At 27.4% G+C, this 22,713-nt stretch overlaps 2 protein-coding genes across 2 annotated transcripts in view; one reads left to right on the top strand and one right to left on the bottom strand.

The window, feature by feature from the left end:
- Nucleotides 1-2,566: 2,566 nt before the first annotated feature.
- LOC134838480 (cysteine sulfinic acid decarboxylase) lies at nucleotides 2,567-4,799 on the top strand. The gene is made up of 5 exons (XM_063854019.1): nucleotides 2,567-2,905; nucleotides 2,964-3,147; nucleotides 3,205-3,355; nucleotides 3,415-4,070; nucleotides 4,132-4,799. The coding sequence occupies exons 1-5, from the start codon at nucleotides 2,738-2,740 to the stop codon at nucleotides 4,485-4,487; spliced, it is 1,515 nt and encodes a 504-aa protein (XP_063710089.1). The 5' UTR covers nucleotides 2,567-2,737; the 3' UTR covers nucleotides 4,488-4,799.
- Nucleotides 4,800-5,407: 608 nt separating this feature from the next.
- LOC134836825 (semaphorin-5A) overlaps nucleotides 5,408-22,713 on the bottom strand; it is a 25,770-nt gene continuing 8,464 nt past the window's right edge. The window contains exons 3-7 of the mRNA XM_063852061.1: nucleotides 19,126-19,225; nucleotides 7,460-9,771; nucleotides 6,461-6,616; nucleotides 6,198-6,400; nucleotides 5,408-6,140 (exon numbers count right to left, since the gene is read on the bottom strand). Coding sequence (XP_063708131.1) covers nucleotides 5,913-6,140; nucleotides 6,198-6,400; nucleotides 6,461-6,616; nucleotides 7,460-9,771; nucleotides 19,126-19,225 — 2,999 coding nt within the window. The 3' untranslated portion in view covers nucleotides 5,408-5,912. The remainder of the gene's footprint in view (nucleotides 6,141-6,197; nucleotides 6,401-6,460; nucleotides 6,617-7,459; nucleotides 9,772-19,125; nucleotides 19,226-22,713) is intronic.

Raw genomic sequence — 22,713 nt, 5'->3', positions numbered from 1 at the left:
ATTTATCAGAGGGCTCTAATTTATCATTTTTAAACATTTTTCAACTCAAAACTGCCAAAAAATTGAAACTGAAAAAAAATTTTTCCTTTGACATAGTTTTGTTTTAAAAACTAAATCAAGAGCAAAAAAACTGTGTCAAAAACCGTGTCAAAGCAATTTTTGTCAAATCTTGCTCCAAATGGATAAAAATTTATCAGAGGGCTCTAATTTATCATTTTTAAACATTTTTCAACTCAAAACTGCCAAAAAATTGAAACTGAAAAAAAATTTTTCCTTTGACATAGTTTTGTTTTAAAAACTAAATCAAGAGCAAAAAAACTGTGTCAAAAACTGTGTCAAAGCAATTTTTGTCAAATCTTGCTCCAAATGGATAAAAATTTATCAGAGGGCTCTAATTTATCATTTTTAAACATTTTTCAACTCAAAACTGCCAAAAAATTGAAACTGAAAAAAAATTTTCCTTTGACATAGTTTTGTTTTAAAAACTAAATCAAGAGCAAAAAAACTGTGTCAAAAACCGTGTCAAAGCAATTTTTGTCAAATCTTGCTCCAAATGGATAAAAATTTATCAGAGGGCTCTAATTTATCATTTTTAAACATTTTTCAACTCAAAACTGCCAAAAAATTGAAACTGAAAAAAAATTTTTCCTTTGACATAGTTTTGTTTTAAAAACTAAATCAAGAGCAAAAAAACTGTGTCAAAAACCGTGTCAAAGCAATTTTTGTCAAATCTTGCTCCAAATGGATAAAAATTTATCAGAGGGCTCTAATTTATCATTTTTAAACATTTTTCAACTCAAAACTGCCAAAAAATTGAAACTGAAAAAAAATTTTTCCTTTGACATAGTTTTGTTTTAAAAACTAAATCAAGAGCAAAAAAACTGTGTCAAAAACCGTGTCAAAGCAATTTTTGTCAAATCTTGCTCCAAATGGATAAAAATTTATCAGAGGGCTCTAATTTATCATTTTTAAACATTTTTCAACTCAAAACTGCCAAAAAATTGAAACTGAAAAAAAATTTTTCCTTTGACATAGTTTTGTTTTAAAAACTAAATCAAGAGCAAAAAAACTGTGTCAAAAACCGTGTCAAAGCAATTTTTGTCAAATCTTGCTCCAAATGGATAAAAATTTATCAGAGGGCTCTAATTTATCATTTTTAAACATTTTTCAACTCAAAACTGCCAAAAAATTGAAACTGAAAAAAAATTTTTCCTTTGACATAGTTTTGTTTTAAAAACTAAATCAAGAGCAAAAAAACTGTGTCAAAAACCGTGTCAAAGCAATTTTTGTCAAATCTTGCTCCAAATGGATAAAAATTTATCAGAGGGCTCTAATTTATCATTTTTAAACATTTTTCAACTCAAAACTGCCAAAAAATTGAAACTGAAAAAAAATTTTTCCTTTGACATAGTTTTGTTTTAAAAACTAAATCAAGAGCAAAAAAACTGTGTCAAAAACTGTGTCAAAGCAATTTTTGTCAAATCTTGCTCCAAATGGATAAAAATTTATCAGAGGGCTCTAATTTATCATTTTTAAACATTTTTCAACTCAAAACTGCCAAAAAATTGAAACTGAAAAAAAATTTTTCCTTTGACATAGTTTTGTTTTAAAAACTAAATCAAGAGCAAAAAAACTGTGTCAAAAACCGTGTCAAAGCAATTTTTGTCAAATCTTGCTCCAAATGGATAAAAATTTATCAGAGGGCTCTAATTTATCATTTTTAAACATTTTTCAACTCAAAACTGCCAAAAAATTGAAACTGAAAAAAAATTTTTCCTTTGACATAGTTTTGTTTTAAAAACTAAATCAAGAGCAAAAAAACTGTGTCAAAAACCGTGTCAAAGCAATTTTTGTCAAATCTTGCTCCAAATGGATAAAAATTTATCAGAGGGCTCTAATTTATCATTTTTAAACATTTTTCAACTCAAAACTGCCAAAAAATTGAAACTGAAAAAAAAATTTTCCTTTGACATAGTTTTGTTTTAAAAACTAAATCAAGAGCAAAAAAACTGTGTCAAAAACCGTGTCAAAGCAATTTTTGTCAAATCTTGCTCCAAATGGATAAAAATTTATCAGAGGGCTCTAATTTATCATTTTTAAACATTTTTCAACTCAAAACTGCCAAAAAATTGAAACTGAAAAAAAAAATTTTCCTTTGACATAGTTTTGTTTTAAAAACTAAATCAAGAGCAAAAAAACTGTGTCAAAAACCGTGTCAAAGCAATTTTTGTCAAATCTTGCTCCAAATGGATAAAAATTTATCAGAGGGCTCTAATTTATCATTTTTAAACATTTTTCAACTCAAAACTGCCAAAAAATTGAAACTGAAAAAAAATTTTCCTTTGACATAGTTTTGTTTTAAAAACTAAATCAAGAGCAAAAAAAACTGTGTCAAAAACTGTGTCAAAGCAATTTTTGTCAAATCTTGCTCCAAATAATTAAATAATTTAATTGAACTAATTTTTCTAAACTTTCGTTAATTAAAATTCATTTTTTCAAAAAATATTTTTCTTATTTGTAACAGCCTAAATTTCATGCCCAATGCGCAAACAGTCTTCAGAATCAAAACAATCCATCGATTATTTATCACTCTCATTAATTTTTCAGCTAAATTTCGTTAAATAAATATTTAAATAACGCTTTTTTGCGTTTTAACTAATCTCGAGTGACAATCATTTACCTTCTACATTCCATCACAAGTTGACGTGTCTTCGTTTTCTCATAAAAATCGATAAAAATGCTCTCTGCGAACAAACATCTTCCTCGTCATAGCATTTCCATAGAGCTTACGGATGAAAATTGGGAACTTTTGGATCGAATTCCTCAACTGCTGAAGGAGGAAAATTGCCTCGAAACGGACGAAAATGAAAAAGTTGTCGATTGGCGGGAGCCTGAAGTGCTAAAAGTGAGAAAAAATTATTTTTTTTTTCAGAATTTTAATTTTTTTGATTTTTTTCATGTAGAAAGAGTTTGATTTCTCGATTGGACAACCTTTGCCGCTCAGTGAAAAAGAGTTGGAGAAGATTTGTCGACAAGTTATGCGTTATTCCGTGAAGACAAGTCATCCGAATTTCCATAATCAACTTTTTTCAGGACTTTGTCCTTCTGCATTGGGAGCTGCTTGGATTACGGAAGCCTTGAATACGAGTAAAAATGATAAAAATTCAATTTTTGAGTAATTTTTTAATGGAAATTTATTTTTAGGCTCGTATACTTACGAAATTTCGCCTGTTTTTACCTTGATGGAAGAAGCAGTGATGAAATATATTTTAAATCTCATTGGATTTCCGAACGGCGATGGATTATTTTGCCCTGGAGGAAGCATTTCCAACATGTTTGGATTAATTTCTGCTCGGTAAGTGACTTTTTTTGAACAATTTTCAAAAAAAATTGATGAAAAATTTTAATTTTTAGTTTCAAATTCGATCCAGATCTCAAAAAGAAGGGACTTTTCGGGCTTTCAGGACCTTTGGTTGTCTTCACATCCGAAGAATCGCATTACAGCTTGTTAAAAAGTGCTCATTGGATGGGAATTGGCACGGAAAATCTCATTACCATCAAAACGAACGACAAGGGACAAATGATTCCCGAAGAATTGACGATGGAAATTCAAAAAGCTTACACGGAAGGCAAAAAACCCTTCATGGTTAATGCTACAAGTGGCACAACTGTTCTCGGGGCATTCGATAATTTGACGGAAATTGGTCACATTTGCAAAAGATACAACATTTGGATGCATGTTGATGCCTGTCTTGGCGGATCTGTACTTTTTTCGCATAAACATCGCCCTTTATTGGATGGAATTGAACTTGCTGACTCTGTAGCTTTCAATCCGCACAAAACTATGGGCGTCCCGTTGCAATGTTCGCTATTTTTGGTGAAAGAAAAGGGATTTTTGGATGCTTGTAACTCCTCGCATGCCGATTATCTCTTTCAACAAGACAAATTTTACGATGTTTCGTACGATACGGGAGACAAAAGCATCCAATGTGGTCGAAAAGTCGACGTTTTCAAGTTTTGGCTGATGATGAAGTCGCATGGAGAGGCAGAAATTAGTCACTTAATTGATCGTAAATAATTTTTTCTTAAATTTCAAGTCTAAAAAATTAAATTTTTAAATTTTTTCCATAGACTCCTTCGCTTGTGCTCATTATTTGGCAGGAAAATTGCGAGTAAACGACGGATTTCGTCTCGTTATCGATCGTTTCGAGTACACAAACATCTGTTTTTGGTACATTCCCCGTAAATTTCGCGATGTAGAAGAAGAAAACGAAGAATGGTGGGATAACATTTACGAAACTGTCCTAAAAATCAAGGAGAAAATGGTTGTTCAGGGCACTTTGATGATCGGATATGCCCCATTACCGAACAAAAACATCGGAAACTTCTTCCGTATGGTTGTTACAGCACATTCTCGTCCCACGCGCGATAGCATGGATTTTATTTTAAGGGAAATTGAACGTTTGGGCGAAGAAGATTCCGAATAAATTCAAAAATTCGATGAAACCGATCACTGCCATATTATAAAATATGAATAATCTCACAAAAAAGCACAGAATTGCATTTATTATAAAAATTTATCTTTATTTTAATATTTTTTTTTTAATATTTTATATAATTATCTGCATCTAGTCTTTCATAAATCATTTTTTTAACGTACTATAATTAAAATAAATTCGTAAAAGTTAACAATTTTACATAAAAGTTAAACATTAATAACAAATAACGCACTCATAGAGCACAAAATATTACAAATTAATCGAAATAATGTTAATAATACTTAAAATATGCCACGTACATGTGATTTAAATGATATACAAATATTGGCTTGGCACGCAATCCTTAAAAAATAATTCAGCCTTTGATAAGAAAATCGAAATTTTTAACAATAATATATTTAAATGTTAGTATTAAATTTTATTCGAGCGGTGAAATTTTTTTCTAAGTAAAATTTATTTATATCTTAAAAAAAAATATTTTTTTTTGTTAAATTTTTAAAAATTTTTTTTTTTTTTTTTATCTTTTATAAAAAAAAAATTAATTATTTTTTTTTAATTTTTTAAAATTATTTTTTTTCAATTTTTTTTATAAAATTAAAATTTTATTTCAAAAATTAAAAAAAAAGTATTCTTTTTTTGATTAATTAATTTAATATCTTTGAATTTTATTAAAAAATTATTTTTTTAATTCTTTTTTATTTAAATTTCAAAAATTTATGAATTTCTAATTTATTTTTTTTACATAAAATTAAAAATTAAATTTAAAAAAATAAGTATTTTTTTAATAATTTTTTTAAAAGATTTAAAGTTGAAAATTTAATTTAAAAAATTAAAAAAAAAATTTTTTTGAAGAAAAATTCATAAATAAATTCAAAAACATAAAATTTTGATAAAAATTTCACCGCTCGATTAAAATTCAACCAAAATTATACAAAAAATATTTATAAAATTAAAGTTTTTAGTACTTTTAACAGTCATTGGCACTCGTTAATGATACTTCTTGAACCTAAAAAACTAAATTTTAACATAAATTTATACAAAAAATTTAACTTTAAGCTCCTAATGTGATCTCTACAAGCTATTTACATAAGTTTTGAACGCTCAAACTATCTAATCTAGGTACTTTGTGTTAATTTTAATTGAAATCTACTATCAGTATTTCTCTGTCCTTAATTCCTGACAATATTTAAACGCACGAAGTGTATCACAATAATCGTTCGAATTGGACATCGAATCAAAATTCATAGACTTAAGGTGTTTTCAGTCGTTTTTAGAGTTAATCGTCATGTCAATTTACAATTATTATGTCTATTAACGAATCAATAAAGAGTGAAATCTTAATTTTTTGATTTTTTTCTAACATTTGAGACTATTTTGAGATCATTTCCGAAGAAATTTCTGCTACGTCAACTTTTAATACTTGTCCTCGTCGTCTTTCAGTCGCATCTTGGCATTATTTAGATGAGAATTTCGCTTTATTGTAGCTGTATCGGTGTCATTGTAACTTTTCGCCAGAATTTTCGGAGTATTACAATGAACATTTATCGATTTCGGGAGAGTTCCGTTCCCGTTGAACTTTGAATCGCTCTTGAACGATGATTGGCGACGCGGTTTTGATTCTGAATATGTACGAAAGTCCATCTAAAAAATATTTTTTATGAAATTTCATTCAATTTTAGCAAATAAATGAAAACTTACATCTTTGGTTGGCAGACTTGAATATTGATTGGGATAAGAACCGTAATGAGGAGATCCCGTAATCGCTGTTAACTTTTGTCGACGACGATCTTTGATGATGGAAGTTGCAATGGCGGATCCAACACTGCAAAGAGCGCAAATGAAAACGATTGCAATCCATCCAAAAGCGCCCAAATGGATGTCGTTAGTTGCTGTGTGAGCCTCTGTTGAAGAATTTTTTTTTTTTAATTTATAATTTTTTGAATTAAAATGATGAAATTTACCATTAAACGGCACAGATTTACAAATTTTTGTTTGTTTTTCTTCGCCAAGACATTCTTTGGGGCCCGGATTTTTTCTTAAACACGTTCGGAAACGCACTTTTTCGCCATCTTCGTTGCAGTTTGAGTAATTGCTCCATTCACTCCATCCCATGAAGCCTGAAAAAGATGAAAATTTTTAGTTTTTTGTTTTTTTTGAAAAAAATTTTAAAAAAATTTTTTTAATGCAAATTTTAATTTTTTTTTAACCTAATTTTTAAAAATAAAATTAAAATTTAATTCTTTTCTTTTGAAAATTTATAAAAAAAAAAAAAATTAACAAATTTTGTTAATTTATTTAAATTGTTTAAAATTTAATTTAATTTTAAAAATTAATTTAAAAAAAAATAATTTAATTTTTTTTTAATTAAAATAAAATTTAATTTCAAAAATTAAAAAAAAAATATTATTTTTTTTTATTTTTAATTAATTAAAGACTTAATTTCAAAAATTAAAAAAAAATATATATTTTTTATACAAAAATTAATTTATTTTTATTTTTTTTAATTTTAAAATTAATTTAAAAATTTAATTTAAAAAAATAAAAAAAAAAATTATAAGATTAAAATTTTTTTAAAAATATTTTTTATAAATTATTTGATTTTTTTGCATTTTTAAAAAATTTACATGATTAAAAATTAAAATTTTAATTAATTTTTAAATTAAAAATTTTGTAATTTATAAATTTTTAATTTTTTTTTGCATAATTTTTTAAAAAAATAAAATTCACATGAAAAATTATAAATTTTAATTAATTTTTGCTCTTTTGAAAATTTTGTAATTATTTTTTCTTTAAATTTTGAGTTTTTGTCCCAATGCAAAATTTAAAATTTGATCCCAATGCAAATTGTAAAATTTCTGCCTTATGCAAATTGTAAAAAAATTTCATCCCAATGCATATTTTGAAAAATTTTACAAGATTTGAACCCAAATTCCTTCTTCAAAATGAGTTTTTTTACTTACTTTCACAAGTTGGCATCTCACAATCTCTCGTTTCTTTGCTAACTCCATCACATCCTTCCAAATCATTATCTTCTATCAAGCACGATCGATATCTTTGTTGAATTCCAACGCCGCAAGAAACGCTACAAGCACTCCATTCGCTCCAACAACTCCATTGCGACTTCCCTTCTGCCTTACAAGGCTCGTTTTTCCTACAATTTTGACATTCCCTCACTTCTTCCTTCGCTATCGCTACTTTAATCTGCGACGAATCCTGCACCGGAGCTTTACACGCAAATTTATACCTTTTTTCAACACTTTCTGTGCCATTTGTCGAAATCAACCACGGCGTCCATTGACTAACTTTCTTAATATCCGTACACGGCTGCAAATTACAAACTTCATAATCGATATGGCATCCGGCACATTCCATTCCTCCATTCCGTGGCGCAGGATTGTCACATTTCCGCTTCCTGATTCGAAATCCGCCGCCGCAAATCGCCGAACAATTACTCCATGGCCCGAACGAACTCCATCCGCCGTCAACTGCTTGTTCCTTCGCTATTGGGCACGGCGGTAAATTTGTGCAATAAATTTCTTCTCGATCAGGTCCAACGCAAACTCTGCCTCCGTGAGCTGGTTTGGGGTTCATGCATGTGCGACGTCGCGTTTTAACGGCAATTCCGCATGTTTGGGAACAGGCACTCCAATTCGAAAAATCAGACCAACCCCCATGAACGGTACAATTTGTCACGATAATATTCATTCCTTGACACTCTTTGCCGCCATTCGAGGGTGCCGGATTGTCACATTTGCGTGTGCGACACATGCAAGTATCACTATTGGATCCATTTTCGTCAAAAACGACTTCGGTTGAGTCCATTTTGGCGCATTTTTTGTAATTTGACCATGCACCCCATCCTCCGTCGATTGGGGATTTCAACAAAGGACACTCATTTGCGTTTTGAGACCAATATTTAGCCAAAGCATTACCTCCAGGAGCTGTTGTACATGTTTCTTGCACTTCATTCCATCCGCAATACGGATCCATCGAGTTGATACAAGAAGTTTTCGATGCATGACGACTACAATGCTGCGACGGGATACGCATAACGGACGTATCGGTGCCAACGTATAACGAATTTGTCTCTTTTAGGTACTGCAAAGTGCGGATTTTCACCTGAGGACTCTCCGTAGCTTGCCATTTTTCGATGACGCAAGTTTCTTTGGTGCGTGGAAGGATGGAAATTTTTTTTATATAACCTTCTTCCGTTGAAACGTAAATAATTTGAACGTTTTCATGCAATTTTGTTGAGACATTATCAACGGCGATGTGCGAAAATCGTTCCAACTTGGCATGATGCAAGGGCTCCAACGTTATTGGTTGAACAGCTTGATCCATAAGTTGATATTTTGTCGATTCCATGAGATTAGTCGATCTCCGTGCGACTCCAAACTCATTTTGGCCCGTTTGGCATTCGTGATATGCGCGATTTTCCATGTCAACACGTTTCCAAGTCTCCTTCAAGCTTTCCTGATACTTGAACGACCCCGCAAAAGCCTTTTGGATCGCCGAAATATTAAAAGCGCAAATCGCAGCGCCTTGAATGCTGTTCACGGGAGTGTTAAAAGTCGCGTAAACGAGTTGATCTTGCGCCGAATAATGAATACTTTGCACTTCGTCGAAGTAAAAGGGATATTCGCCGGGCAAGGAACAATTTAAACGCGCTTTTATGAAGGAAGTCCAATTTTCCTTGAAGAAAACTGTGCCGCCAGGATCATTTTTGCAAACTCTCGCGATCCGGGAATAAACAATCTTCCCGCAATTGATGTGTTCCAACGCCCGTTCGCGAAAAACGAAGTACACAAAATCCTGATGTTCGAAACTTCCGACGAATTGGGGGTCGTTCAGCCATTTCGAGTCATATTGCTTCGTTCGTAACATGCGATTGTCGTCTCCGGCGATGTCGGCACGTAAAATTGCTGGATCAGAACCCGAAAAATCCGTTGGCGAAGCGATAAACATTTGGCCCGTTTCTGACATGTGTGTCGTGATGTTCGCTTTCGGGTTGAAAGGACATTTGGCGACTCCCTTATCGTATTTTGTGACATTTAGGTTCTCCATGCGGCGTTTTGAGCAGTAAGGACTGTAGGCGTAAGTGCCACAAGTGTACAATTTGTTGCCTCCGTAGCTTTGGAGAACCATAATGTAGTTGTGACAATCCTCATCGCGTTGTCCTTTGTTCAAACAAGTCTCACGAATTGACGGAGAAGCTTCCCAAACAGCACGTTCCTTTAAATGCAGCTTCAGCGATGTTCGGTAAAGATGATCTCTGTGAAAAAAAAAAGAAAAATTTTATTATTAAAAAAATTATTTAAAAAAATAAATTATTAAAAAAAAATTATTAAAAAAAAATTATTTTATTAAAAAAAAATTAATTTAATTAAAAAAAATTATAAAAAAAATTTATTTAAAAAAAATATTTAAAAAAAATTTTTTTTTTATTTAATTTTTTTAAAAAAATTTTAATAAAAAAAAAATTTTTTTTTAAATAATTATTTTTAAAAAATATCACAAGTCATCGAAAGAAACAAAAGACTTCAAAATTTATTCACAACACACAAAAAAACGACGAACCTTTGAAATCAATCAATTTCCAATAAAATCATTTAATCGTGTAAACATGAATGCAAATGACATTTAAAAAAACAGATTTATAAAAAATTATTCCAATTAAACAAGTTGATTTACCATATTTTTCATTTTTATTTAAATTATTTTGTATCGAAAACGACCAAATTATGTTATTTATGGCAGCTTAATGGCAAGGCATGTTTAGGTTTTTGCTCGTAAGTAGTTAACTTGCGTATGTGTAACAAATTTAATGTTTTTTAAAGTTGTAAACAATGACCTAATATAGCGTATTGGCTGGAGGATTGACAAGTTTTCTACTTTTTGGATTAAAACAACTGAATAGAAATCGTCTTTTTATAAAAAAAAATTAAAAAAGATAAACATGATTAATAAATTTTATTGATTTAAAAAAAAAATAATAAATAATTATTTACGAAAATTGAAAAATATTAAATGTATAAAAAAAATTAACTTGGAGAAAAATTAAATAAAAAAATATAAAAAACAAAAATTAAAAAAAAATAATAAATAAATAATAAATAAAATAAATATAATTAATAAATATATAATTAAAAATTTTAAATTTATTTGTTTTTTTTTGAATAAAATATATTTTTATTTAATGTAAGATTATTTTTTGTAAAATTTAATAATTTTCTTATTTTGAAATACATATTGGGTTAACAAAAAAATAAAAACTTGAAAAAAATATATATTAAATAATTAAAATTAAAAAAAAATAAAAAATTGTTAAACAATATTAATAAATATATTTTTTTAGCATGTAAAAAAATAATAAAAAAATTAATCTTGAATAAAAATTTTATTCCAATTAATTCAAATCAAGCTTATAAAAAATTTACAACTTAAACCTCCGATAAATTTAAATCCAATTCTAATACAAGAAGTTACAAAATTATACTTTTCAACACTTTTTATATCTCAAATCGATCAAAATTTATTAAAAATTTCCTTTTTCGTAAAAAAAATAAAATATCAAGTCAAGTGTACAAGAAATATAATAAATGTATGTCATTATACAAATAATATGTTATTTTTCATCATTATAAATTTTTTTACACGAAATTCCTCAACCTTTATTAATGTCCATGCTAATGTTTTCATCAAAAATAACAATAATTAAATAATTTTATCGATTTATCAACCAAAAATATTTTTTAATTAATAATAATTTATTCATAATTTTTTTTTTGCTAAAATATTCAACATTAATATCGCGTCGTTATCATCTACAAAAAAAAATGATACGTGATGGGAGAACATTCTTGTACAAAATTGATAATAATGAGGAACAAACGACATTTTTTACGCATCATTTTGGTATCCATCCAAATATTCGAAATGTTTCAAGTTCCATTCAAGGTAAATGACCCACATATTTAATGTACCGCATTATAAACATTAAAAGTACCTTTTATCGCATTTTTTTTTTGGACCATCATCGTGTATCAAAATTTTGCTGCTTTTTAATAAGTTTAATAAGTTTTACAAGTAACATTGACAAGGTAATATAATACAAGCCCATATAGCATAAATATTTATTTTTTTGAAAAATGTGTCACTTTTATGCACTTTTTTCCTTTACACGTGTTCGTTTCTTGTCGATTTGACAAAAAATATACATTTAGTATTAAATATATTTTTTTTTGTAAATTAATGATTTTAACGAAAAAATAAAAAAATTAATGTAGGTATATAAATAAAGGCGACGACATTATTAATCGTAAGTAATTTAAAAATGCAGCAAAATGCTGAGATTTCTTTAAAAAAATAAAAGCCGTTACTAGTTTTACTTTATATGGAAGTCGTCCGCCTGCGATTGCCGCCCATCTTATTAGTTTGCTTATGCTGTTTTTTTTTTGTTTATTTATTTATACAAAAAATATATAAGAAATACAAAAGTCGCGGGTTTTTCGCGAAAATTATGAAAGTTTATGTTCATCATAAAAAAATATATATTGTAATATTTTTATAAATCTTTTATTTTTTTTGCAGATGTGAATGAGCAACAACAAAGAAGTCACCCACACTTCTTTTATTCATCTTTGCTCTTGTTCCTGCCACATAATTTTATTTTTTTCGAAGTCGTTGCAAAATCATATGTGCAATCAATTATTTTTAATGATCTATTGTTTTGATTGGTTTAGATAACTTTTGTTTATTTATTTTATTTTTTTCTTCTCTTTCAGCATAGAAAGTTTATTTACAAAACGAACGGAAGTTGAAAAATAGCTTTTATATGCAAAACGAAGTAAGATAATAAAGATATTATTGCTAATTAAACGATGCTAATATAAAAAGTTAAAGATCTTTTGAAGAAAAAAACAGGAATTTAATTATTTTTTGCCGCTTTATTGATGTAATTGCGTTAATTAATTAATTAATTAAAATATTCTTCTTCGCACACTTTTAAGTCGAATGGCAAAAAATGTCACTTGAAGATCGTTCGACAAATTATTCAAGTCTCTCTGTCGAATGTTTTGAATTAATGAGGCTTTTGAAATTTTTGAGAATATTTTTTTAATGTTTATTTCGAGATCGAAAAATTTTATTTCGAGATCGAAAATTTTTATTTCGAGTATAAAATTTTTCAAATTTGCCCCTATTGGTATGCAATAAAGCTTACATTCAATTTTTACCATTTTTCACGAATTTTCATTTACTTTTTTAATTTTTTTCTTTTCAGAATCCTTTTAAAGCTAAAACAAATGCTTTTTGTCAAAAAATTTCAATTCGAGATCGAAAATTTTTTATTTCGAGTATAAAATTTTTCAAATTTGCCCCTATTGGTATGCAATAAAGCTTACATTTAATTTTTACTATTTTTCATGATTTTTAACTCACTCTTTCTAATTTTTTCTTAACAGAAACCTTCTTAAAGCCAAAACAAACACTTTTTACAAGTCTTCAAAGCTTTTCATCAATCAAAACTTGAATTATTGCATTTCAAAATTTGTATGAAAATTTCTTCTTCAAAAAAGTCTCAAAAGACCTCTGAACATTTTTTCGAATTTCATCGCCCTAAATAACTGTTGATCAAAATAAAAGTTGGAATTTCGCAAGCGCAAGGCAAGCAAGCAACCTCGTAATAAAAACCAGCTGACACTTAATTGAATGGACTGTGGGTGGTTTTCACCAAACAAAATTTATGCTGAGGAAAATTTCTGTGCGTAGAAAAAAAAGTTAAAAGTGTGAAATGTAGCGATGCGTGGGCGTTGCGTCTCCGTAACTTCATAACACTTGGTTCGGTTGAAAATATGAGACGAAATTGCATGCAGGTTGTTCTCCTACATCGCCAGACATAAATTGATAACTTTTTTGCGTTAGTTTTTTTTTTCGTTGGTTTGGCGACACCACATTATTATTACAACCTGTTGTTACGATTTTTTTTTTTGCATGGAAAATAATATCGGTTTTCCAATATTTTTTGTGTGTAAGATATATGAATGTAAATATTATTATAATGTAAATGTACCGCAAGTCTTGGTTTTATCTATACTTTTTATTTATTATTAATAATGTTGGCAGCGTTGTGTGCGAAAACCTACTGACTTGCGCGATATTTAAATATTTTTGCATAGAAACGTACATAGATGATGTGAGTGTTTTGGTATGTCGTCGTTTTTAATGCAAAACTAATGTATCTCTCAATAGACAGCCAATTATTTAAACTTGACGCAACTTTTAACAACGGCGCCATATAGAATGGTCAAAATATATAAATTTTTTTTATCAAATATCTACAATTATTATTATTATTACTATTAGAGGTAATTGATTTGAATTATCTGATCCGCTGCTTCAGCAACTATTTACAGGTGTTCATTCGTTAAAGTATCTAATTGCTTGTTCTTCGTTTTTTCGGCGTTTCGTGCTTTGCCAAATATTTCAAGGTCAAAACGATTTTTTAACAATAATAATAATTATTTAATGTGAAACATTTTATTTGGTTTTGGGTCGTTTCATGAAAAATTTCAATTCTAGAACTAAAAATTAAAAAATAAAAAAATTAATTTCGAAAATAAAAAAATTCATTTCGAAAATAAAAAAAAAATTAATTTCGAAAATAAAAAAATTCATTTCGAAAATAAAAAATTTTAATTTCGAAAATAAAAAAATTAATTTCGAAAATAAAAAAATTAATTTCGAAAATAAAAAAAAATCATTTCGAAAATAAAAAAAATCATTTCGAGATCGAAAAATTTTATTTCGAGAGCGATAAAGTTCATTTCGAGAACGAATTCTTGACAACTTTTCATGAAACGATCCTCTTTTAATGAAACATCGCGCGTCGCTTCGTTGTCCAGACAAAAGTAGGCGCGAGTAATCTATTTATTGCTGCAAAAAATTTATTGAAGGAACCTGTTTCTACAATTTTTTTGCTTCGACAAATATTTACTTAAAGGAGAATATGAAAAAAAGGCGCCTCGTATCAAATCAGGTGTCCCACGCTTCTATCAATCCAAAGTGTTGATGTTGTTGGATTTATTGATAAATGCGTGATATCGCTTTATTTTATTCAACTCAAACCGATAAATTGCATGAAAAAATGACGAATCACTGACACATTTTGCGCAAATGTTCATTCTATGAAAAAAATCGATTTGCGGATTAAAAAGCATGATTTATGACCTTTTGCGAAACTTGTAACTCGATTTTTTGGTACAAAAGTCTTTCAATTATTTACAAGTTACAGTCAATTTGTATTGATTTCGCAATAAATTTTGTTCTCCTCGACATCCTACACTCCCCCGTCACTCCGCGACACACGAGGCTTAATTGATTTATTGCTCGGACCAAATAAATGCCGTGTATTCAATCACTCAAAAACAAAAAAAAATCATGTAAAAATATTAAATTACATTTAATTCGCATATGACCGGATCAAGGTTCTAACGGCGAAACAAAAAAAAAAAATCCGATGAGTTCCTGCACATTCAATCACGAAAGCTGCGAATAACGGCAAAGTATTAAACAATTCACGAAGCAGGAAAAAAAATACCACGCTGGGTCTTTTAGGTCAGCAATTCACGAAAATTAACTCGCAAACAATAATGTTCATCAGTCATCACACTTCGACGGTTGTTATTATTATTATTATATAAATTCATCTTGCTTTACGTCGCAACGAGCTTCGTACGATAAATAATTGATGCATTGTAATTTATCACGTTTAAAAACTCATCCTTTATAAAATGATGAATACAAAGAGTAAAAGTACTTCTTTCATGCTTTATACTAGTTAAATTTGCTCAATCATGTTTTAACGGCTTGTTACTTCACTTAAGTATTTCACAGTATTAAAAGTAATTGTATGAAAAAAAATTTATAAAGAGCTGACTGTCACCTAATTTCAAGCTTTATTGAAAAGAAAAAAAAATATACGATTTCACGAATATAAATAAAAATAAAATCAGAACAGGAATTAAATTTAAAAAAAAGTTACTTTCAAATAAATCATATTTAAAAAGTTTTATCTATCAAGGTCTTTTTAATTTAATTTTTTTTTCTTTTTTTAGGGGATTCAAAAAAACTCAAGATTTCTGATGGTAGAAAAAAAAGTTTTTAAGTTTTAAGAAGAATGTCGTATACACGTCACTAAAACGATTAAAGGACAAAGCACATCTATAAAAAATCTCTGATCCAGCAAACTCACTTTCACAATGTCTCAGCTCAAAGAAGCGCTCGTGTCTCAAATTTCTTGTCGGTTGATGGCGTATCATTTTGGCTCGGAGCTCAGGATACTTAATGTTCTCACGTAACAAGTTAAAAGCGAACATTACTTCAGCGAGTGTCTTACGATCTTCCAAAGAAGGCAAGTTTATGAGGGCCAACCTTGCATGGTAGTTGGGCAAGCGGTATGAAGACTATCCTTTGAAATTGCTTTTGAATTGATTCGATCTTTTGTGCGTCTCGTTTTGTAGAAGGATTCCAGATAATGCTCGCATATTCGATAATCGAGCGGACAAGAGAACAGTACAGCATCTTCGTAATATACAGGTCGTCAAAATCGTTAGCTCTTCGTTTAACAGCTTTGCTGCTATTGCATGATCGATTCAGATGCTCCTTAAAAGTCATTCTTTCATCCAATAAAACGCCAAAGTCATCCATCACTGCTTTTCTCTCGAGATTGGTGTCTCCAATTTATTAGCTACTTAAATATGATTAAAATGGAAATAACGTGAAGTTAATAGTAATGACGTCAAAAAGATGAGTAACGTTTCTGATAATTTGCACATCCATAAACTTCAGGTTCTCATAAAGTTGTGAATTCTGATGAAAATCGATGATGTCAAAATTTTTACATTTTTAGAAACGATTTGTGTATCAAAATATTCATTTTCAGTTAAGATCTTTTTCTAAAAATGAATATTTTGATACACAAATCGTTCCTTAATACAAATTGAAATGCATCATCGATTTTCATCAGAATTCACAACTTTATGAGAACCTGAGTTTTCAATCGAATTAATTATCAGAAACGTTCCTCATCTTTTTTGACGTCATTAGATTCACGTTACTTCCTTCAAATGTTTTATTTCATTACCTTTAGAGCTTAAGTTATATATCACGCCATTAAAAGGTGATCTAATTTGATTTCCTCGAGGCAACTTTGTGATAATGCTTAACTTTAGCTTACTTAAAGTTAACTTCAGAATAACACGATTACTGTAATTAACGAATTGCTATTCCGCTCACAAAAACACTTTCTTTTTATTTATCCTCTGGACAAGTTTCTGTGTTTTAAGCTTAGGAGGCAGTTAAATTACGCCAAAGTCATTATTTTGCATCGTGATTGTTTCATATTACTTGCATGTTGTTGTTTGGGACAGACAAAGAAAGGTAATGAAAAGGACTGAAAGTGAATACTTATAATAATTGCGGTTAAAAGTTATGAACGTTATGTTAAATCGGTTGTCAATCATCGACACGAAATATGTTGAAAAGTTGTTTTTACAAGAGATTAAAAACTTTTTAATAATAACTTTTACATTAAATGTAAATATTTATAAAAATGTAGAACATAAAACAAAAGAAGAACGACCTTGAGAAACCAGATTTGAATATCATCGCGATGAAATTAATATTTTATTTTACAGACAGACTTTTAATGTTCGAATAATGTTTGAAATATGTTTCAGCGTACAAAAATACATTTTATTTTGCCATCAGGAAAAAAAAGTTATTGCAACAAAGACCACTTTATATGCATTTAAGTTCTTCGCGCTTTTAACAAAACTGGTTTTTAAGAAGAAGAAATGATGATAATATGAAACAAGCAACGTGTGTTCCATACAGAAGGAATCGCGCGCGCTCGAGACTCCACAGAATTGAATCATTACTCGCTGTATCAGTAGCTGAACAAAAAGTCTACATGAATTTAATAGGTTTTAATTGTGTGTCTCACTCGCATGTTAAGTATCTATTTTTCCCGTTGAATGGTGCGCCAGAGCTTTATTATTGAGGCTGCGTAGATGTAAAAATATAAAATTTTATATAAATCTCGAAACAAATATTTCCAATGTAGGTGTTTCGGTTTTTTTTTTTTTTTGGTTTTTAGTATAAAATAAACTAATGCGATGTTTGTTAATGTATCGAATCAAGTGTGGTAGTTTCAAGTACTATTGCAAAAAAAAATATGTAAAATTATGTAATATTTCAACTTAAAACGACAAATTGACTTGACCATCTGTTGATTTTAAGATTTTTTTACAAGACATTTGAGAGAAAAAAAATATATTAAATAAATAAAAATTAAAAAAAATTAAAAAAAATCAAAAAATATAAAAAAAATTAATTTTTAATAATTAATTTTTAATTTTTTTTAAAAATAATAATTTTTAATTTAATTATTTTTTTTTAATAAAATAAAATTAATTTAAGTATTTAAATAAAAATTTAAATTAATTTAATTAATTTTTTTTTTAATAATAATTTTTAATAATTAATTAATTATTAAAAAAATATATTTAAATTATATTTTTTTTATTTTTTTACAATATAAATTTGGTAATAAGAGGATATGGTTGAAAATTTTTTTGAAATTTTTTTTTCGCGCTAAACCTTCCTTGAGTCATAAGAATCACTTTTCTCCATGAAACATATGCTCGGAAACGCATAGTTTTGGAGCCTACCCGTCATTGCTCATATTTTTGAGGCAAATACAATAAAAATTTTGTAAAAAACTGATTTGTGTATTGTTTGACTTATGTTCAATCATAAAATGTGGTCAAAGCAGATGCATAATAAAAATAAACATATTTTATTTATGATTATTATGTTTCGATGAAATAATTATAAAGTCTGTAATTAACAACTGTCAGCACGCGATTACAATAATTATCTTTTCTCTTCATATGAAGTTGTTAAAAAAACATCTTTGCATCATTTAAATGAGTTAAAACTTAAAAAAAGGAAGGAAGGATGAACATCTTGCCTATTATTTATTTGAAAAATTTTGACACTTGTATCCTCGGGGCAGCTGCAATTTTTATTTTTAACAAAAAAAAAAAAATATATTTTTTTTAAAAATTATTCTAGACAAGAATTTTTTTGTGGGATGCATTTTTTTTTTAAATAATTATGCAAAAATTCTGCCTGTCCTCCTTCTTTCTCTATTTCTTTATTTTTATGTATGTTGGAGATATGTTATTTAATTAGATTCCAATAATAAGACAAAGTTGATTTGAATATAAAAAGGCAAAAATATTTGCGTGGTAGAAAGTTTCTTGCCTCATATGAAATGCATTTAAATTAATTCTAAAAATTGTTTCTTGAGCTCATAAACAGTTATTTATGGCAGTGTTGACACGTTCATGTGATCACTTTACTTTCGAACTTCATAAAATTATTTATTTTTTTTATGTTAAAAAAAAAGAAATTTTTTTTTATGAATTTTTCTTTTTCGTTTCTTGCCCATCATGACAGTTTATGACTTATGACAACGTACTCGAACATAATAATTACACGTTTTAAGACAAAAAAAAATTTTTTTTCGGCCTTAATATACATTAAACATGACAAAACTTACCTTGCACCGATAATTATTTGCTCTCTGGCAACGTCAAACAACAGACGTGAAAATGATGTTACATTTCCGTCAGTAAAGCGATCCGATGTTGGAAGTAAATCTGTAATTAAACAAAAAAAAAAGTTGAAATATTTTTTTTAATTGCAAAACGATTAATGCAAGATCCAATTTAATTGTCATGTAAAATTAGTATCACGGCGGAGAATTAGCATCGCGAGTAATGAACCGAAGCCATTAGTTCGAGATTGATACTTTTTTTTATATGGCGAGTTAAATTAGGTGTTAAAGCAAATAAATAACATTCAATTCCATTCCGGGTATTTCTCGCGCGCATTTCGTTGTTTAGCTAATGATTTCACGGCATAAACGCGTTAATCTCAGCGGTGCGAAATATCGCAACAAGGTGTGGTTTTCGGATTGAAACCATAAGAAATTGACCATTATGGAGAAATGATATTACTTTATTTTGCTTTTTTTTTGTTTGTAAGTAAAAAGTGAAACTATGAGATGCGACATGTCTCTGTGAAGAAAGTTAAGTGACATTCGCAAATGCTGTTTATGTTAAAAGTCTTAAAAGGTTTGAAGAATAATCATATATTTTACGATTTTGTAAAAAATATATATTGAAAAATTTTTAAACAATAATGTTATTACTTTATTATATATAAAATGCTCAAAAATAAGTTAATTTTTAATTTTATTTTAAATAATAAATATGTATTAATAATAAAAAATATAATTTATATTTTTATTACTAATTATATTATTTATTATTTAAAATAAAATTTAAAATCAACTTCTTTTTTTATTTATAAAAATAAATATTAATATTTCAGTTTTTAATGTTAAAAGTTTAAGTTTGCTTACATTTATTTAGTTTTTTAAAAATCCCTGTTTGATGCGGTTTATTACAGTTATACTGCTTTTAATATATGTTTTGTATAGGTTTTTTAACGTTTCCTGTAGTTTTATAAAATAAAAATTTCACAAATATAATTTGAAAAATAATTTTTTTTAAAAAAAATTTCGTGCTTACATCATTTTTATTTAATTTTGAATATTATTTTATATTTTTCAAAAAATTATAAAATTACGAAACTTTGAAAAAGTTTTATAATAATAAAAAATAAAATAAAATGACAAAACTAACTGTAGTTTTTTTAATTGGGCAAAATTGTAAATACTGCAATAAATAATATAATATATTGAGAAAAAAAATATAAATTTAAAAAAATTATACGGAACACCCTGTATATTTAAAATAAATTATTTTAATAATTATAATAATTATATTTTTCAAATATTACACAAAAAAAAAATCAAAAAATATATGATAATTTTCATAAAATAAAATAAAAACTATCATATATTTTTTGGAAAATTTTTTTTTTTTTTTTTGTATAATATTTGAAAAATATATTTAAAATAATTATTAAAATAATGTATTTTAAAAATATTTTTATTATATAATATTTTAATTCGAAAATTGAATAAGAATTTATATTTTTTATAGAAATATATAGAAAAATTAAAAAAAGTAATATTTAATAATATAATAAAAAAAAATATTAAATTTAATTATTTTTATAATTTTATTTTTAATTTTATAAAAAAATATATGATAAATTTCAAATGAATAAAATATTCAAAGAATCAATTAATATTCTATATCATAACATTATGATAATATAATTTATAAATTATAAAACCAATAATTATAAAAATAAACAAGATTTAATTTAATGTTCATAATCATTATAATAATATTCTTCATATATATATCATAAACATTAGTATTATAAACATCATTTACAAAGTCTATAATTTACAACGAAAAATCAAAGTGTAACATCTTTGCCCCATTTTGCGCGTTAAAGATGTTCAATCTCACGTTAGACAAGAAATAAATAATAAATAAATATCTTTCCGACAAATCTAACCTTGTTAGTTACTTAAAACGTACTACAAACTACTACAACCTAACAGTAAATACCTCTGCCATGTTTGTCTTTTATATTTTCCAATATTCATCATAAATGGACAGACAAACATTTAATAAGGCTACTAACCAGCCAAGAATAAATTAAACACACAAACTCAGTAGCATGGACCTTGATGCGTGCTTTACTTTAAAAAATTATTTTTTTTTTCAGAAATCATGAATAAATAACAAATAATGGCTTTTTAAAACATCTTTTTCGACGTGTGTATTTTTTTTTATTATTTTAAGTCGAAAAGCACCCAAAGTTGCGATGCTCAAGATAAAGAAAAAAAAAATGAAGATGATGATGACTTTAACGATTACATCGTTTTTATCTTCATTTGTCTTAACTAATAATAATAATATGTATAAGAAAACATAAAACGAGATTCATCGGAGAAGACATCATCATGATATAAACATAAAAAGTATACAATAAACATAGAGAAAAAAATCAACTGTAAATCAAAACATTTGCAAACATCGAGCAGTTACAGTGCTTCTGTTGGTACAAATATCTCTAAACTAGTCTTGTCTTGGAGGAGATCTGTCGACAGCCAATTACTAACCAGTTGCATTTTAATGCCATATAATGCATTATGTGAACTGAATTTTATCTCATTTGATAAGTGATTGAATGAAAAGTCTCGAAGAGTGATAAATTGACAAAGTTTAAAATCTACGGGAAAAATTTGTTTCTTCGCTAAACTCTCGACAACTGTTACGTGATTAGTTGGAAGTGAAAGAAAAGATTTTTCACTGAATGTTTCATATATCACTCAACGTTCGTTACGACATAACAATAACTTTCAGCCTTTCAGAGAAAGACAAGAGATATGTGACTAAAGTGCATTGTTCTGATGTTTTGTTTGTTTTCTTCTTTTTATTCTTTTCATGTTTTAAGATAAAAGGAATAAAACAAACAACACTCATAATGTCTCAGAACTCAGGGGCGCAGTACATTGAGCCCTAAATATATAATATATAATATATTGTTAATAAATATAAATATAACATTGTATTGTAATAATAATATATAATTTTAATTTTTTTATTAATAATAATATTATAATAATAATTATTATTAAAATTAATTTTATATATTAATAATAATAATAATAATATATAATATTAATTTTAATATTTTAATTTAAAAATAATATATATTATATATGTTATACTATATATTATATAATTATATTTATAAATTTTTATTATTCAATTAATTTATTATTTTTTTTTTAGATTTCTCAACTATTTTGGAATTCTTCAAAGAAAACATAAAACTCATCATTAATTTTTCCAATTAATTCAAACCAAGCATAAAACTTAAAAAATTTACGATTTTTGAAATATTAAAAAAAAAATCGTAAATCCGTCACTGTTCAACATAACTATTAACATATACTGCGTTTTCGAGTTTGTGTACTTTTTCATGAAAATTGTTACATTTCCATCTTTCTTACATCTCGATCGATAACTCTATAACTAACTCGAGACACGCATAACAGTAATTCAACGGAAAAAAAACTTTCTTCAATAATGTTGCATTTTGCCATATTAAAACAAAAATCTGAAGTAGCCAACATACCAACAAACAACAATCT

This window comes from Culicoides brevitarsis, chromosome 1 (assembly GCF_036172545.1).
Source record: "Culicoides brevitarsis isolate CSIRO-B50_1 chromosome 1, AGI_CSIRO_Cbre_v1, whole genome shotgun sequence".
Taxonomy (NCBI): domain Eukaryota; kingdom Metazoa; phylum Arthropoda; class Insecta; order Diptera; family Ceratopogonidae; genus Culicoides; species Culicoides brevitarsis.
This window is presented reverse-complemented; position numbering and strand designations above follow the sequence as displayed.

Bases quoted from the DNA above. Each gene is read 5' to 3' on its own strand.
- LOC134838480 (XM_063854019.1), top strand. From the start codon at position 2,738: ATGCTCTCTGCGAACAAACATCTTCCTCGTCATAGCATTTCCATAGAG. The intron at 2,906-2,963 runs GTGAGAAAAAAT...TTTTTCATGTAG, and splicing joins GGGAGCCTGAAGTGCTAAAA to AAAGAGTTTGATTTCTCGAT. The intron at 3,148-3,204 runs GTAAAAATGATA...ATTTATTTTTAG, and splicing joins TACGGAAGCCTTGAATACGA to GCTCGTATACTTACGAAATT.